This window comes from Mesocricetus auratus, unplaced genomic scaffold, assembly GCF_017639785.1.
Source record: "Mesocricetus auratus isolate SY011 unplaced genomic scaffold, BCM_Maur_2.0 Super-Scaffold_100031, whole genome shotgun sequence".
Classification (NCBI taxonomy): domain Eukaryota; kingdom Metazoa; phylum Chordata; class Mammalia; order Rodentia; family Cricetidae; genus Mesocricetus; species Mesocricetus auratus.
Genome location: NW_024429212.1, coordinates 17,977,193 through 17,995,983, shown reverse-complemented (window position 1 = coordinate 17,995,983; position 18,791 = coordinate 17,977,193). Strand labels below are relative to the sequence as shown.

Sequence of the window (18,791 nt, the reverse complement as noted above, 5' to 3'; positions counted from 1 at the left end):
TAGTACATTATAAATATCCAGAATCTGTTGTTCATGTTTTTTAAACTTAAAAAAAACTGACTAGTTTAAGAGTTGTAGTTGAAGAAAGTAGATTTTTAAAAATTATTATTTATACTAAACATTAAAGACACCAAACACTTTTTAATTTGAATGAATTGTTATGTTATAAATGGATCAAATACATTTGTTCTCTAGATATATTTTCTTCTGTGACAAACTGTCTCAGTTCCTCAGTCTCAGGCAAAGACTGTTTCTACAGTAGCCTACTAAATACTCGTATCCTTCCTGTAAAAATTCTTCAGCTTCCAAAAGACACTGATCCATAAGTCACTGCAAATTTCTTCAGTATCAGCATTTTAAATTATTTTATGGACATTGATATTGTGACATTCTCTTAATTTGTAATGTTTTCATCCTTGTCTACACCAGGTGACAGGGATGATTAACGGCAGTGTCAATGATGACTTCATTCTGGAAGGTTTCTCAGACCAGCCAGACCTGGAACGAACACTCTTCGTAGTCATTTTAATTTCCTATCTTCTCACTCTGGTGGGAAATACAATAATTATTCTGATCTCTTCAATAGACCCTAAACTCAAAACCCCTATGTACTTTTTTCTTACTCACCTCTCCCTCGTGGACATCTGTTTCACCACCAGTATTGTCCCCCAACTGCTGTGGAACCTGAAAGGACCAGCCAAGACCATCACAGTCCTGGGCTGTGCAGTGCAGCTTTATGTGTCTCTGACTCTGGGCTCTACTGAGTGTATTCTCCTGGCAGTCATGGCTTTTGACCGCTATGCTGCTGTATGCAAACCTCTCCACTATGTAGCTGTGATGAATCCACAGCTCTGCCGGGCTCTAGCAGGAATCTCGTGGCTCAGTGGAATAGGAAATGCTCTCATCCAGGGAACAGTCACTCTTTGGCTTCCCCGTTGTGGTCACCTGTGGCTGCACCATTTCTTCTGTGAGGTCCCTTCCATGATCAAACTTGCCTGTGTAGACATTCATGCCAATGAAATCCAGCTCTTTGTGGCCTCATTGGTCTTGCTGCTTTTACCCTTAGCACTGATACTGACGTCCTATGGATACATAGTCAAGGCAGTTATAAGAATCAAATCAGCCCAGGCTTGGCGCAGAGCCCTGGGCACATGTGGATCCCACTTGATGGTGGTGTCCCTCTTCTATGGGAGCATCACTGCCATCTACATCCAGCCGAACAGTTCTTACGCCCACACCCACGGGAAGTTCATCTCTCTCTTCTATACAGTCATGACCCCGACCCTTAATCCACTCATCTATACACTGCGGAATAAGGAAGTGAAGGGGGCTCTGGGACGGCTCCTTAATAGAGACTCTGGAGTGTGCAAACAAAGCAGAGCACATGGTGACCGTGATTTTATGACAAGAGGATCCTGAACATGCTGTCTTATACTCCTGAACTGGAGTCCTACTGGCCTTTGAGGCTCACCGATGTTTTTCCAGTGTTGCCTTGCCCTTGGCCTTGGGTCTATCTTTTCAGTCTCTTCCCAGGATGCTCTGGGACCCAGGAGACAACATTTCCCCATACCCTCAATGACCATGGTTGTCTCACACTCTCTGGATTCTCCCCACCCTTCTTTTATTTCTCCTTTATACGAACTCACAAACATTACCATAATTCCCCATTGCATGTCCCTTCCCACAAATATTCTAATAATCCTAGAAAGCAGCTGTTCCCACTTTTACAACAAGCTCCACCCTCAATATTGTAGAAAACAGGGGGGAACTTAGACAGAACACAGACTTGGGATTTTTAACTCCACTACTTCTTTTTTGAACTTATGCAAATTTTAGTCAAATCTTCAATGACTAAATGAAGATTTAGATGTTATGAGATAAAAAATAATGCTCATCTTTATGATAACCAATATATTTGATACTAAATGATAAATAAATAGCAAGTCCTCAAAAATATTTAATTATTATAATATTGTTGATCTACTTGGGCTTATCATGTTCAATTATATCAACTAATATTTTTACCCAGTTTGCAGTTATTTATCTACTTGCACTCATATATGAATCTATCTACTTGCATCCATATATGAATGAAAATAATAATTACTTGAAAATGTGACCAAAATGAGGTAATTTTTGTTATTTCTTTGTAACATATTTTTAAATGTAATTCTTCTGTCATTCAGTTTTACTAAATTATTTTTAAGATTATATGATAATTACAGCTTTCTTCCTCCTTTTCCTCCCTCTAAGCCCTCCTATATGTCCCTCCTTGCTCAGTTGTCCTACTTGATTTTAGTGATGTAAATGAAATCTAAGGCATCATTCCAAAACAGATTCTCTGTGTGTCACAATAAATAGTAGTATCTGAAATAGGAAAGGCTAGGGTCTTGGCTGCGTCATTTTTAACATGAGTCCAACTTCATGCTGTATCGGCTTAGTTAGGAAAACAGTAAAGAGTCAGTAACATTTACTCCTAGTAAACTGTTTCTCTTTCTAGTAAAACATATACTGTCAAGGAGAGTCATCTTGGTGGACATAATAATTTTTTCCAGAGATGAATTATCCAAGAAGTTAGTAGTAATTACTGATACCTTACTCAATCCACAAGTAATAATCAAGCAGATTATGCTTTAGACATCTAAAAATGAGTTTGTTAGTTGATTTGTGTAAAGAGTACTTTTATGAAACAGTTTACTGTGATGAGATTATTTGATTCAACAGCAGTCTAACGGTGATGACTTATTTGTAGCACAAGGTTTGATTTTCCTGATTTCTGATTACAGAGTATGGGGAAGATGTATTCCTCACACTGACATGAACACAAACTCTAAAAGATATTCTTACCAAACTGGATTATAACCTGTGTCTAGTTACCTAGTTCACCTCCCAGCAGTGAAGGTTTTCACTTATTGTAGCTATAACACACATGGCCCTTACTTAAATTATTTCTGAAAGTATATACCAGCACAATCCAGTATTTACCTGTATACTTATCTATTTGATGCCTTTTCTCATAATTAGTTCTTATAGTATGAGTTACATATTTTCTTATTATCTCCTGTTACCTGTTTACAATTTTCTGTAATCCATGCATAGGAGGCCAGCCCACAGCAGAGCAGGGCTCAAAGTGAATCCAGGGAGTGAGTGTGTACTAGATTTTTTATCTGAGGGGGTTAGGGAAAAAGAAACTCGCACACTCTCTTGATGGTTTCTTTCAGGCCTTTTTTTCTTCCTTTTTTTAAAAATTTAAGTTAGAAACAAGCTTGTTTCACATGTCAATCCCAGCTCCTTCTCTCTCCCCCTCCTCCCCCATCCTCCCCACCAGGCCCCCAAATCCCCCACCCAATCTCCACTCCAATTCCCATAGAGGGTGAGGGCCTCCATGGTGGATCTCGAGAGTCTGTCACCTTTTCCAGGGCAGGGTTCAGGCCCTCCCACAAGAGTCCAGGCTGAGAGAGCACCCCTCACTGTGGGATGGGCACTAAAAGTCTATTTGTACATCAGTGATAAATATTACCCAAGGCTCCATAGATTACCTAGGCCTCCTCACTGACACCCACATTCAGAGGGTCTGGGTCAGCCCCATGCTTTCCATATGTGGGAGTCTGCCTCTGCCTCCATCAGTTGTTGGATGAAGATTCTGTTTCCCAGACTCTCTGGCAGTGGGATTGTATACTGGTACTTCCCTGATTCATGTCTAAAATCCAGAATCCATATATGAGTGAGTACATACCATGCTTGTCTTTTTGTGACTGGGTTACCTCACTCAGGATTATTTCTTCTAGTGCCATCCATTTGCCTGCAAATTCCAAGATTCCATTGTTTTTTTCCTACTGAATAGTACTCCATTGTGTAAATGTACCACATTTTCTCTATCCACTCTTCAGTTGAGGGGCATCTAGGTTGCTTCCAAGTTCTGGCTATTACAAATAATGCTGCTATGAACATACTGTAACAGACGTCCTTGTTGTATGAATGTGCATCTTTTGGGTATACGCCTAAGAGTAGAATTGCTGGGTCTTGTGATAGACTGATTCCCATTTTCCTGAGGAATCTCCGTATTGATTTCCAAAATGGCTTTATGAATTGGCACTCCGACCAGCAGTGGAGGAGTATTCCCCCTTCTGCACATCCTCTCCAGTATAAACTGTCATTGGAGTTTTTGGTTTTAGCCACTCTGACAGGAGTAAGAAAGTATCTCAGAGTTGATTTGATTTGCATTTCCCAGATGGCTAAGGATGTTGAGCACTTTCGTGTCTCTCAGCCATTTTAGATTCCTCTACTGTGAATCTCTATTTAGTTCTGTACCCCACTTTCTGATTGGATCCTTTGGTGTATTGGGGACTTGCTTCTTGAGTTCTTGGTAAATTCTGGAGACCAGCCCTATGTCAGATGTGGGGTTAGTGAATATCTTTTCCCATTCTGTGAGTTGCCTTTTTGTCTTGCTGACTATGTCCTTTGCCTTACAGAAGCTTCTCAGTTTCAGGAAGTCCTACTTATTAATGTGCACGAGCATCTGACAGTGGCATTGACCACATATCCAAGCCGGCACTAAGTGCCCACATGAAGAAACTGAAGAATAGTTACACTACAGAATTAACAGCACAATTGAAAGCTCTAGATCATAAAGAAGCAAACTCACCCAGGAGGAGTAGATGCCAGGAAATATTCAAATTGAGGACTGAAATCAATAAAGTAGAAACTAGGAAAACAATACAAAGAATAATGTAACAAAGAGTTGGTTCTTAGAGAAAATCAACAAGATAGACAAACCATTATGCAAACTACCAAAAATGGCAGAGTGTGAACATGCAAATAAACAAAATCAGAAATGAAAAGGGGCACATAACAATGGACACTGAAGAAATCCAGAGAATCATCAGGTCATACTTTGAAAACCTGTACTCCACAAAATTTGAAAATCTAAAGGAAATGGACAATTTTCTGGATAGATATCACTTGCCAAAATTAAATCAAGAGCAGATAAGCATTTAAATAGACCTATAACCCCTAAGGAAATAGAAACTGTCATCAAAAGTCTCCCAACAAAAAAAAAGCCTAGGGTCAGATGGCATCAGTGCATAATTGTACCAAAAATTCAAAGAACAGCTTATACCAATTCTCCTCAAAGTATTCCATGCAACAGAAGCAGAAGGTCTTTGCCAAATGCTTTCTATGTGGCTTCAATACCCTTGATACCCACGCCACAAAATGACAGAACTAACAAAAAGAACTTCAGACCAATATCCCTCATGAACATTGATGCAAAAATACTCAATAAAATATTGGCAAATCGGATCTAAGAATACATCAAATAAATCATCCACCATGATCAAGTAGGCTTCAAGCCAAGGATGCAGGGATCGTTCAACATACGAAAATCCACCAATGGAATCCACCATATAAACAAGCTGAGAAACAAAAATCACACAATCATCTCATTAGATGCTGAATAAGCCTTTGACAAAATCTAACACCCGTTCATGAACATGGATGTGGAGAGATCAGGGTTAACAGGAACATACCTAAACATAATAAAAGCTATATACAGCAAACCAACAACCAACATCAAACTAAATGGACAGAAATGCAATGCAATTCCGCTAAAATCAGGAACAAGACAAGGCTATCCACTCTCTCCATACTTCTTCAATATTGTGCTTGAAGTTCTATCTAGTGCAATAAGACAACAAAAGGAGATCAAAGGGATATAAATTAGAAAGGAAGAGGTCAAACTTTTGCTATTTGCAGAGAATAGGATACTTTACATAAGTGATCCAAAAAACTCTATCAGGGAACTCCTACAGCTGATAAATACCTTTAGCAAAGTGGCAGGATACAATAACAACTCAAAAAATCAGTAGGCCTACAGACAATAAAAGAGTTGAGAAAGAAATCAGAGAAACATCACCCTTTACAATTGCCACAAACAACATAAAATACCTTGGGGTAATGTTAACCAACAAAGTGAAAGACCTGCATCACAAGAACTTTGAGTCTTTAAAGAAAGAAATTAAAGAAGACACCAGAAAAATGGAAAGATCTACCATGCTCTTGGATAGGTAAGATCAATATAGTAAAAATGAAATCTTATTGAAAGCAATATACAAATTTAACATAATCCCCATTAAAACCCAGCAAAATTCTTCACAGACCTTGAGAGAACAATAATCAACTTTGTATGGAAAAACAAAAGACCCAGGATAGCCAAAACAACCCTGTTCAACAAAGCAACATCCGGAGGCATCACCATCCCTGACCTCAATCTATAGTCATGAAAACGGCTTGGTATTGGCACAAAAATAGGCAAGTAGATCAATAGAATTGAATTAAGCAACCCAATATTAATCCATACACATTTGAACACCTGATCTTCCACAAACAAACTAAAATAATACAATGGAAAAAAGAAAGCATCTTCAACAAATGGTTCTGGCAGACTTGATGCTGGCATGTAAAAGAATGCAGATAGATCCGTGTCTATCACCATGCACAAAACTTAAGTCCAAATGAATCAAAGACCTCAACATAAATCCAGCCACACTGAGCCTCTTAGAAGAGAAAGTGGGAGGTACCCCAAATGAATTGGTACTTCCTGAACATAACTCCAGTAGCATAGACTCTGAGATTGACAATTAATAAATGGGACCTCCTGAAACTGAGAAGCTTCTATAATTTAAAGGACACAGTCAACAAGACAAAAAGGCAGCCCACGGAATGGGAAAAGATATTCACTAACCCCACATCAGACAGAGGGCTGATCTCCAAAATTTACAAAGAACTCAAGAAGCAAATCTCCAAAACACACTCAGCAGAAAAAAACAATGGAATCTTGAAATTCGCAGGTAAATGGATAGCACTGGAAGAAACCATCCTGAGTGAGGTAACCCAGTCACAAAAAGACAAACATGGTATGTACTCACTCATATATGGATTTTAGACATAGATCAGGGGAGTGCCAGTCTGCACTTCCACTGACAGAGAGTCTGGGAAACAGGAAAGAACCTAAAAGATATGCATGGTACCCAAGAGAAGAGAAATGAGGCAAGATGCTCTGAACAGATGGGGAACACGGTGAGGGGGAGGGGGAGGGGAAGCTGGGAAATAGAGAGGGGGAGAAGAGGAAAAGAGAGTAGGTCATGGGGGAACAGGAAGGTTGACTGGGGGGGGTAGGATAGGGGGAAGAGGGAATCATAGATTAGAAGACAGATCAGGCACCATTGTGACCTCTAGTGATCTAAAGGGATGACACCAATTGGCAAGATAAGCAATTGTGGAGAGACCACCTCGAATGCCCATTCCTGATAATGAACTTGATGTCTATAACCATCCTGGAGCCTTCATCCAGTGACTGATGGAAGCAGAGGCAAACACCTACAGTTAAACACTGAACAGAACCCAAGGAACCCAGCGACAGAGAGAGAGGAGCGATGAGCAAATTGGCAAAGAATGGGCTGGCAAAACCAGCAGAGACAGCTGATCCGAACAGGGGAGAGCTCTTGGACCCCAGACCGACAGCTGGGAGGCCAGCATGGGACCGATCCAGACCCCCTGAATGTGAGAGTCAGTGAGGAGGCCTGGGCTACCTATGGGGTCCTGAGCAGTGGATCAGTGTTTATCCCTTGAATACTAACAGACATCGTGTGTCCACAACACAAAGAGGGTTGCTCTCTCTGGCTGGTCTCTTAGGGGAGTGCCTGGACCCTGCCCTGAGTGAAATGACAGACTCTATCCCCTATGTGGAAGGAATTGGCAATAGGGTGGGAGGATGGGGGGATGGTAGAGGGGTGGGGAAAGAGGGGAGGGAGAGGGAACTGGGATTGACATGTAAAACAAGCTATTTAAAATTAAAATAATAAAAAAATATTTTTAAAAAATGAAGTTTTGAATAGAAAAAAATGGGGTACAGAACTAAATAGAAAATTCTTAATAGAGGTGTCTAAAATGGCCAAGGGACACTTAAGAAAGTGCTCAATGTCTGTAGCCATCAGGGTAATGCAAATCAAAGCAACTCAGAGATACCATCTCACTCTTGTCAGAATGACTAAAATAAAAAAAAAAAACACCAATGACAGTTTATTCTGGAGAGGATGTGGAGGGAGGGGAACACTTCTCCACTGCTGGTGGGAGTGCCAATTCATATAGTCACTTTGGAGATTCCTCAGGAAAATGGGAATCAGTCTACCACAAGACCCAGCAATTCCACTCTTAGGCATATACCCAAAAGATGCATATCCATACAACAAGGATGTCTGTTCCACTATGTTTATAGCAGCATTATTTGTAATAGCCAGAACCTGAAAGCAGCCTGGATGTCCTTCAACTGAAGAGTGGATAGAGAAAATATTGTACATTCACACAGTGGAGTACTACTCAGCGGGAAAAAAAAACCACTGGAATCTTGGAATTTGCAGGCAAATGGATGGCACTAGAAGAAACCATCTTGAGTGAGGTAACCCAGTCATAAAAAGACAAACATGATATGTACTCACTCATATATGGATTTTAGACATGGATCAGGGGAGTGTCAGTCTAAATCCCACTGCCAGAGAACCTGGGAAACAGGAAGGACCCTAAGAGAGATATGCATAGTACCCCAGAGAATGGGAATGAGGCAAGATCTCCTGAGCAGAGGGGCAGGGATCCGGCAAAAAGAGTGCGGGAGAACAGGAGGGGAGATGAGGACATGGTGGAGCAGAAAGATTGAGTTGGGGTAAGAATAGAGGCAAGCAGGATGAGAGATGCCCTAATAGAGGGAGTCATTATAGGATTGAGGAGATATCTGGCACTAGTGAGATTTCTAGAGATCTACAAGAATGACACCAACTGTCAAACTAAGCACTAGTGGAGAGACTACCTTAAATGTCCCTCCTGATAATGAGTTTGACAACTACCTTATATGCCATCCTAGAACCTTTATCCAGTGACTGATGGAAGCAGAGGCAGACACTCAAAGCTAAACACTGAACTGAAGTCCTGGAACCCAGTGACAGAGAGGGAGGAGTGAAGAGCAAAGGGGTCAAGACCAGGCTGGTGAAATCCACAGAGACAGCTGACTTGAACAAGGGGGAGCTCTTGGACCCCCAAACTGATGGCTGAGAGGCCAGCATGGGACTGATCCAGACCCCCTGAATGTGGGTGTCAGGGAGGAGGCCTAGGCAATCTATGGGGCCTTGGGCAGTTGATTAATATTTATCCCTGGCATACAAATGGACTTTGGGTGCCCATTCCACATTGAGGCATGCTCTCTCAGTCTGGGCACATGGGGGAGGGCCTAGGCCCTTCCCTGGATGAAATAACAGACTCTAGAGACGCCCCATGGAGGGTAAAGGAGTAGGTATTGGGTGGGGAGAATAGGGGGTGCTGGGTTAACAGGGGAGGGGGGGAGGGAGAGGGAGCTGGGACTGACACGTGAAGCAAGCTTGTTTCTAATTTAAATGTAAAAAGATAAAAAAATATTAGGAGAATTATGTATGCTACAACTGACAACAATTAAAAACTCTGCCTAAATGTTGGATAGTTTCCAGGTCCACACAAACCTGTTAATAACAGCAATTCTCTTTGCAATAGTCATACTTGGTAAACATTACACAACTTCATAAAGTTATTCTACTTTTCCAAAAACTGTAAGCTCTTATGAAGGGAATTTTAACTATTTTTAGTTCTAATCTAGAAGCTGTGTGGGTTAGTCCTGCGACTAAGTCTTACTCAAATTGGTTTGATTTCTTCTTGAAGTTTATGTTTTTCTTTAAAATTTATTTCCTCTTTGTTTTTAGGTCTTTCTTTCTGTCTGGTCTCTCTGGTTCTTTTCTTCAGGACATGCTGGCAACAATAGTGATAATTATGTTGAACCTCAGAGGTTTAATACAGGATGCAACTAAGGAAATGGGGGAAGCTTCCTGTTGATCTGTGGGGCCGGAACATGATCATAAATTGGAGCTGATTACTTAAAATTGGCCTTTTAATAGGTTGGAAAGAAGAAATTCAGACACAACTGGATCTTCATGCTTTCTCTGAGCCATAGACCCACCTCCCTCCAATCCTGATCATTATGCACAATCTCTATAGATGAAACATCTGGAGAGAGCAGGTGAGTCAAACCACTGCTTAATTTTGCTCTGGATCCCAGGAGTGGGATGAGAAAAAATATCAAACAATACTTTTAGACTGAAAAGTTAATTCTTTCTTGTCATCTATGTTTTCATTTTAAGGATTATGAAAAATATACTGATGCTGGATTCAAAATGTAACACCATTCAATCTTGGTTTCTGAGTTTACAAACTTGAGCAAGTGCTGAATGTAACTTCCTTGTACTTGTTTCTTCTCTTCAATTGAAAAAAACAGTAATACTTATTTAGAGGCTTATTGTAAGAAACAATCAAATATGGTCATGAGAAGGATTGTATACATGTGTAGAATATATATATTTATAAATATGTGTGTGTTTATAGAAACTCTGATATGTGCATTTTAGTTTGCACAGATACTTCTCATACTTTTATTAGGAAGGCTGCGAGAATATACATCATTGCTCAAGCCATTTAGATTCAGAACCGGGATCTGTATTTAAATATCTGTAGACAGAAATTTTAAAGCTTTCCAGATTGAAACTATTTCCATTTCAATGTTTATGGTTGTTAAAAGAGAGATAATTTGTACAAATCTATTTAGTACTGAAAGGCCAAACATTTCAATAACTTAAAAGTTGCTTAAATCTGACAGTTTACAATAAGGACATCCAATAGCCAAATCAAGAAGTTAAAAACCACAGCAATATATAAGCAAATTTGTATTATTAGCATATATCTGAGCCAGTATAGAAAGTGGGAAGCACAGCAAAATTTAAACATAGGAGAAAATTAGCTCCCTGGTGTAAGCCCTAAGGTCAGACCCCCATCTCTGGATCATTCTTTCCTTTTCATACTTTTTAGTGAGTCATATTAGATATGTCTTGCATCTCCAATTTCTCCCCTAATGGAGACCACAACCTTATTTTTACTTCTCATTTATATAAATTAAATTATGTACTAAATGACATAATTTTCTTATATATCAAAAAGTCAACAACTCTCCCTACCCATAGTCCTTTCAAGGCAAATCAACTGAATTGCCTGAGTTAGCCTTAATTGCCACCCTCATTTTACTATTTTGTTCTATTTCTTTCTATGGTACTATTTAGCAGGTATTTATGCAAGCATCTTTTGTTAGTCAAATGTACAGTCTTCGTACACATCTCTTTCCCTCCCACTCTTCTCTATTTTCTTTTCTCAACTCTGCTTTTTAACTTAAGAATTGGCCTTCTTTTATCAATATTCACTTTTATTCTGTATGTGTAAATATTTAATATTAGAAGCATATTAAGTATTTAAAAGCTTAAAATATGCTGTAATTCATCTATTATTGCTGTACTGTTTCATATAATAGGGTTTAATTTGAATTTATTGAAAACAGCCCATATTTATCTCAGAAAATCGGTAGCATTTAAAAACAGAAACAAATAGGTGTACCTATTTGAAGATAAATGATGGAATAATGTGAAAATTGGGGAAATAGTATGATAATCATTTTGAAACACAGTAAAAGGCTCTCAGCTTTTACCGTTTATAAAAAAATAAAACTGATATTCTGAATGCAGTCTTTGCAAAGACTTTATCCACACAGGATAAAGACAATATTATGCAGTTGCCCTTTAAAAGATTCTTATTGAACAGAAGTTACTTGAGTGCTGAGAAGTACCTGTCCATGATTAAATTTACAATCCCAAAGAAAAATTTCTTTGTTAATCAAGGCAAACTTTCAGTCAAGGGTACAAAAATTAAGGTTTTGTTACTGCCAAGTAAAGAAAATCTATTATAACAATCCTCTTCTCAACTGGAAATGCTACCTGTCTCATTTCTTTCGCAATATAATATAAGAAAGTAGCATCTTTCTCAGACACTGTCTCTAAAGATACAATCCCTGGATGAGAAGTGGAAGAATGGAATTAAATGGGACAAGTTTAAAATGAAAAGTGGAGTTAGAGTGATAACAATAATAGAGTCCATAAAGTAGAAGTTTTAATAGTCAACCTAATTTTCCATAGATGATCATAGGCACCTGGAAATTTCTGGAATAATTCTATAGCAATTTACTGTGTAAGTTCCTAATACTTTTGCTATTGCTTACATTCCAACTTAAATCCTGCATCATATTGTACAGCTGTTTGTCTTTAATATACAAAATAAATAGATTTCAATTTCCAATTTTCATGAAAGTAATATAGAGTTTATATTCAAGTTTTTGATTTTTTAACTGATGGAATTTCTACAAGATATGAAGTGACATAATTAAAGTCCATTGATTCTTACCAAGTAAAATGAATGTACTTATTGGTTAATTAGTGACACAAATTTTATAATTAAAGGTAGGAGGACAAAGTGTTGAGTAAAATATAGAATAGTTGTATTATGATTCAGCCTTGGAATGAAAAAGCAAAAGCTTTTTCTGGGGTCAGGTGAGAGGAAATATCAATGAAATTAATTACGATACTAATGTAATCTCATCTGTCAGAATATTTTTTAAAGTAGTAGTTACTTGTTTTGGGCAATTCTAAATTAATTATCAAGCAGTAAACATCTATTATAAATTATATAGTCTAATATAAGCTCTTGTTCCTAAAGTCATACAGCTACTTATGAAGAATACTCAATTACTCTAGTCAGAAAAACATACTCAGTTCAAAAACCAAACATATATATGTATATATATTTCTTTATGGGAATAATCACATAATAATGAATATAATAAATGTGGAATTCATCTTAAGACAATTACTAAATCTGAAGGATAAGTACAGAATAAAGAAAAAACTACTTTAAAATGCTTTATAGTATGGTAACCCTTTCAGTGTGGATAACAGCAGTTCAGCCTCACACCAGCATAAGCAAGTGCTGCCTGTGTCAGTGCAACTTCAGCAAGCTTCAAGCCATTATTTCATGAAATTCTGAGCCTAAGACCTCTTTTCAATATAACTGTCTGAATATCAAGAACCCCTGAAAATTTTTGTGCTGAGGCATGAATGATCAACTAGGCATGAAGGCAAAACTGGCTTCCTAATCAGTCAGTGTGCTTTCAAGATGGAAATAGGACACTAGTTGGAAAGCTACATATTATGGGACACTAATCTGAATTTCATGTTTCTACTTTGGTGTTTCTTGGGAACTACAGATTTAGTGAATAGACTGATAAAAACTGGTCCAGTTGACAATTTGCATGATACAGGAAAATGCGATTCAGAGAATGGCTGCTTTTGGATACCAAAATAATTATGATAAACAAAATGAAGGCATTGAGGTTATGACTGAACTCTGTTTTAGATTTAATGATTTTTGTCTTTTTTTTCGTTTTTAGACATGGTTATATAATGTATCCCAGGCTGACTTCAAACTTGCAATCCTGCTTCTGCCTCCCGAATGTTGGGAAGACAGGGGTATGCCATCACACCTGACTTGTATATAATGGCACTGAGGTTAAGGTGTGAAGAAAGTATCTCTCCATATCATTCCTCAATGTCATTTTTTCCTACTTATAGATCAATAAGACAGACTTAGAAAATAGGCCTGGCCAACTAAAGCCATTAAGCCTACCATTGTGTGATTGTAATAATAGGATGCGACAGAACAAGGGGGTCAGAAATTTAGTCAGTAGATCTGAAATTGTCCTTTTAGCAGTCACATCAAAGTTTCCTTTGTACTGTTTACTGCTTCCTAATAGATACTGTCAATTGTGCAATACCAATTATGCAGTTGTATATAAGGCAAGCACAGTATGTTTGGGAACTTATGCCAGGTAAATGAAGAATCCACAGTTATTAAATAGCTGGCATAGAACCAAAACTGAGGTAGACTTGCAGTTTGTATGTTTACTTATATAAATATAGCAATGCTTGTTTCAAAGAAGAAGAATATTGAAGCACGAAAAAGTAATGATACTTCAAGATCATACAGTTAGTGAACAGAATTACTGGGATTCGAAGGTGGAAGAAAAAATGCCTTTTATAAAAATTCAGAAAGAAATTCAGGGCAAGTTTACTCAAATATAGGGATTTAAGCAAAAATGAACTTAAGCATGTATTTATTTATTGTGTATATACATATTTGTATGTCACTGTGTGGATATGCATGTCTAAGCATGTGTGTTGAGGTTAAGGACAACTTAAGTAATTATTTCTTTTCTTCCACCTTGCTTTAAAACAGGGTTTCTCTTTTTTTTCTGCTGCTGTGGTGCACACAGGAACTTCTGGTGGATTATTCTGTCTCTGCTTCCAGTCTTACTGTAGGAGTACTATGATTACAGATGTGAGTTGTCACCGTCTGTCACCATATGTGACTTTACTTTTTAATAATGTAGGCTCCAATGATAGAACTTGGGTTATCAGGCTTGTGCAGCAAGCCTTTTACCAATTGAATTATTTCCCATCCCAACAAAACTATTTAAGACAAGAACCAGAAAAATTGTCCATTAAGGTTACTTTTCATAAATGATTATGTAAATGAATGCCAAGATTTGAATGGGACAACTGGGACCTAGTGATCTATACTTCAGAATACTGGAGGCATAAGGGAAATGTGTACCTCCGTGTGTGTTGATAACACTGAGAAATTAGAAATTCATATGTAGGTTATACAAAGATATGAATATTTGAAACTCTAGCATTCCTCTAAGATTTAAAGTCCAACTTTATATAGATATTTTTAAACAGCACATCCACATTGTATAAATATCTTAGGTCTGAAATGCTGAGCCCCTGCTCAGATGTTTGGCTTTCCTCTATGATGCTTTCCTTCTCTTCATAGGATGGGCACAACAGCTTGGAAAGAACACAAGAAGTCCTGACATGCTGTCTTCTTATCACCCAGGATTTATGCAATGTTCCAGGCCCCATGAGGTTCCTGGCCTCATTCTCACTGTGAGAAAGATGGAAGTGCCAAGGTGCCTTAGCTCTGCCTAAGACACAGATTCAGTGCTTTTCACCTGCTGTCGTTTGGCCAAGTGATTTGGAAGAATCTGTCTTCTCCAAATTTGTGTTAATCTATACTGTGTTGTCACTACTAAATACCCATGTCATGTGGAGCCAATGGTAGGACTACTGACACGTTTTAAAACAAAATGTAGCAAAAGTCAGAGAATTGTTAACTTGAATTAGCCAGTCATTACTTAACATTCCCTGGGTACATGGCTGATCTTTCAGTGTTACAACAACATTGACACAACATTGAACAGAGAAAATGGTAATTTTTTCTCAGCATGACCTACTTCCAATTCTCAGTTGTTTCCTCTTGACTCAGTGATGTCAATCTTGAAATTGGATATTTACAGGTTGTAGATAGAATTTTACATATTAATACTAATATGTGGACCAACAATCAGAGCTTGATAGATAACTTCATCTTACTGGGATTTTCTGACCGGCCTTGGCTGGAGACACCTCTCTTTGTAATTTTTCTGGTGGCCTACATATTTGCCTTATTTGGTAATATCTCCATTATCCTAGTTTCCCGACTAGACCCCCAGCTTGACAGCCCCATGTACTTTTTTGTCTCCAATCTTTCTCTTCTGGATCTATGCTATACTACCAGTACTGTCCCTCAGATGTTGGTCAACCTTAGAGGGCCAGAAAAGACCATCAGTTATGGTGGGTGTGTGGCCCAGCTTTATATTTTCTTGGCCTTGGGCTCAACTGAATGCATTCTTCTGGCCATCATGGCCTTTGATCGCTTTGCTGCCATTTGCAAGCCCCTTCACTATCCTATCATCATGAGCCAGAGGCGGTGTATTCATATGGCCACAGGGACCTGGATTAGTGGCTTTGCAAACTCTCTTGTGCAGTCCACTCTCACTGTGGTAGCCCCAAGGTGTGGACAGCGGGTAATAGACCATTTCTTCTGTGAAGTCCCAGCCCTTTTGAAACTAGCTTGTACTGATACAACTGTGAATGAAGCTGAGCTCAATGTCCTTGGAGCTTTGCTGCTCTTGGTGCCACTCAGCCTCATCCTGGGTACCTACGTGTTCATTGCTCAAGCAGTGCTGAAAATCCGTTCTGCTGAAAGTCGCTGGAAAGCCTTTAATACCTGTGCGTCACATCTGCTGGTGGTCTTCCTATTCTACTTCACAGCCATCAGTATGTATGTTCAGCCTCCCTCAAGCTATTCTCATGATAGGGGCAAGATCATGGCTCTGTTCTATGGCATTGTTACACCTACACTCAACCCATTCATCTATACTTTGAGGAACAAGGATGTGAAGGCTGCCCTGAGAAGGGCACTGACGAAGGAGTTTTGGGTCAAAGCGAGATAATAGCTAAAGAAATATTAAAGAAGCAAGAATAGACAGATTTGCCCCTCAAACAAGACTCTGGACTTGGAATTGATGAGGAAATCATCTAACAGATGCAACAGAGTTCACATTCAGTGGACCAAGAAGGACACAATCAACTCTTGGTTAAAGCTATGCTGCACTCAGGTACTTATAAAAGGGCAATAGATCTCTCATTGTTACAATAACATTAAGCTATGCTTAAGCTGCAGGCAGAACTGAACACTGTGATTGAAGAGTTCATAAAACACTTTGTGGCCATACCATTTGTGATTCTGAGTAAAGGCAACAAAAAATGACTTTCTTCTGTTAATCCTGAGATTCACAAGAGAAAAAACAATTTCATCATTTTGAGCCAAATTTTAAACAAGCTTTATTTAAATACTAAATACTGACCAAGATGAACTTGAATCAGGACCACTCCCTGAAATTTCCAGTTACCTGATCCTTGGGTGGGTGGAGCTTACAGATTAAATTTGGATCTTACTTTCACCACTTGAGTTGTATCCTGGGTCAAATCTTCGACTCTATGATGTGTTCTTGTTCATATCTAGATCGAATAACCATAAACTTAATCGTACCCATATAGGAATCATCATTCAGCTATTGTATCAATGATCTTAGAGCCAAGAGTAATTAGCAGAAGGCCAAAGGCATCACAGTTACTATCTAGAAGGAGTCTTGAAATTGGTGAGGCACTAGTCACTCATTTTATCTCAGGTTTCCTTTTTGTAATATTTATTTGAGTATAGCCAGATTATAATACTGAATGGTTTATATGAAAACATTTTTCTAAAGGTTTGTAATACCTCTCTTCTGTATTGAGCAGGCCAAGTGACCTATCATATTATAGAACTATTTTACTTAATGAACCTACCAGTTAAATAAATCTGAGCCCACATTCCTGGTATAGCAGTTGGAATTATAGGTAGCCATTTTGTCTCCTATGCCAGGGAGTGTCCTTTTCACTTACTGTCTCGGGGCAGGTTGACAGGTGATGATGTACTCTATCCTGTAACTACTTCCAGGGCATCTTTGTCAGGGTCCAGGAAGGCTGAAAGGCTAGTCGAAGACTGGGAAATGGACATTTATCAGAAGCATTTTGTTAATTGATTCATCTGAAGAGACAGGAAGCAATCGTATCAGCTGGACTAGTTTGCATCAGCTTTGATCAAAGTCCGTAGTTCAATAGTTTACAGTCTGAAGGTAACTCCTGGATGGTATCTGTCAGCCAAGTGGAAACACATTGCAACAAATATGGACTAGAGATAGAAGCTAAAATTTAGGCCCATAGTCCTTGTCATTGGGGAAGGGGAGGAATCCTAGGAGCAGGAGAGAGATTCCATCCTCAGGAATAGACAGCTGGGGAAACAGGCTGTACTTAATCTGTGACAGGTGGTCAGTCTTGTGACAGTCTTATGACTTCTTTAATTCCATGAAGCTTACATGATTTTTTTGGTTTACAAAGAAATAAAAGTTGTGGATATTACCATTGTATTGAGATCCATTTTGTAGAAAAAAATCTACTGTTTTTTTTCCACTGAGTAGTACTCCATTGTGTAAATGTACCATATTTTCTCTATCCACTTTTCAGTTGAGGGGCATCTGGGTTGCTTCCAGTTTCTGGCTATTACAAATAATGCTTCTATGAACATAGTTGAACAGATGTCCTTATGGTATGAATGTGTATCTTTTGGGAATATACCTAAGAGTGGAACTGCTGGGTCTTGTAGTAGACTGATTCCTATTTTCCTGAGAAATCTCCATACTGATCTCCAAAGTGACTGTACCAGTTGGCATTCCCACCAGCAGTGGAGGAGTGTTCTCCTTTCTCCATATCCTCTCCAGCATAAACTGTCATTGGTATTTTTGATTTTAGTCATTCTGACAGGAGTGAGATGGTATCTCAGAGTTGTTTTGATTTGCATTTCCTTGACAGCTAAGGATGTTGAGCACTTCCTTAAGTGTCTCTTGGCCATTTTAGACTACTCTATTTAGTTCTGTACCCCACTTTTTAATTGGATCCTTTGTTTTTTGGAGACTTGCTTCTTGAGTTCTTTGTAAATTTTGGAGATCAGCCCTCTGTCAGTTGTGGGGTTAGTGAATATCTTTTCCCATTCTGTGGGTTCCCATTTTGTCATGCTGACTCTGTCCTTTGCCTTACAGAAGCTTTTAAGTTTCAGGAGGTCCCATTTGTTAATTGTCGATCTCAGTGTCTGTGCTACCGGAGTTATGTTTAGGAAGCTGTCTCCTGTACCAATTCATTCAAGGGTACTTCCCACTTTCTCTTCTAAGAAATGTCGCGTCTGCTGTGCGGCCTGTGTCCGAGAACGTGTGGAGGGTGTCGGGGATTGACAACACAGAGACTCGTTTAATGATATAAAGAAAATTTTAAACAGGCTCCAAAAAGGTTCACGAAAAACTTCCTAAGAAA

The 18,791-nt window shown here is 38.7% G+C and overlaps 2 protein-coding genes across 2 annotated transcripts; both read left to right on the top strand.

Annotated features, from left to right (window-relative positions):
• Positions 1–438: 438 nt before the first annotated feature.
• On the top strand, positions 439–13,407 carry LOC101843416 (olfactory receptor 2G3-like). Its single transcript, XM_040733396.1, has 3 exons — positions 439–1,362; positions 3,371–3,401; positions 13,394–13,407. The coding sequence occupies exons 1-3, from the start codon at positions 439–441 to the stop codon at positions 13,405–13,407; spliced, it is 969 nt and encodes a 322-aa protein (XP_040589330.1).
• Positions 13,408–15,394: 1,987 nt separating this feature from the next.
• LOC101832041 (olfactory receptor 2B6-like) lies at positions 15,395–16,339 on the top strand. The gene has a single exon (XM_005077419.1). It carries the CDS (start codon positions 15,395–15,397, stop codon positions 16,337–16,339), a length of 945 nt encoding a protein of 314 aa, XP_005077476.1.
• The last annotated feature ends 2,452 nt before the right edge of the window (positions 16,340–18,791 follow it).

Coding starts and splice junctions, on each gene's coding strand:
- LOC101832041 (XM_005077419.1), top strand. CDS start 15,395: ATGTGGACCAACAATCAGAGCTTGATAGATAACTTCATCTTACTGGGA.
- LOC101843416 (XM_040733396.1), top strand. CDS start 439: ATGATTAACGGCAGTGTCAATGATGACTTCATTCTGGAAGGTTTCTCA. Junction 1,363..3,370: donor TCCTTAATAGAGACTCTGGA/GTGTGCAAACAA, acceptor CAATTCCCATAG/AGGGTGAGGGCCTCCATGGT.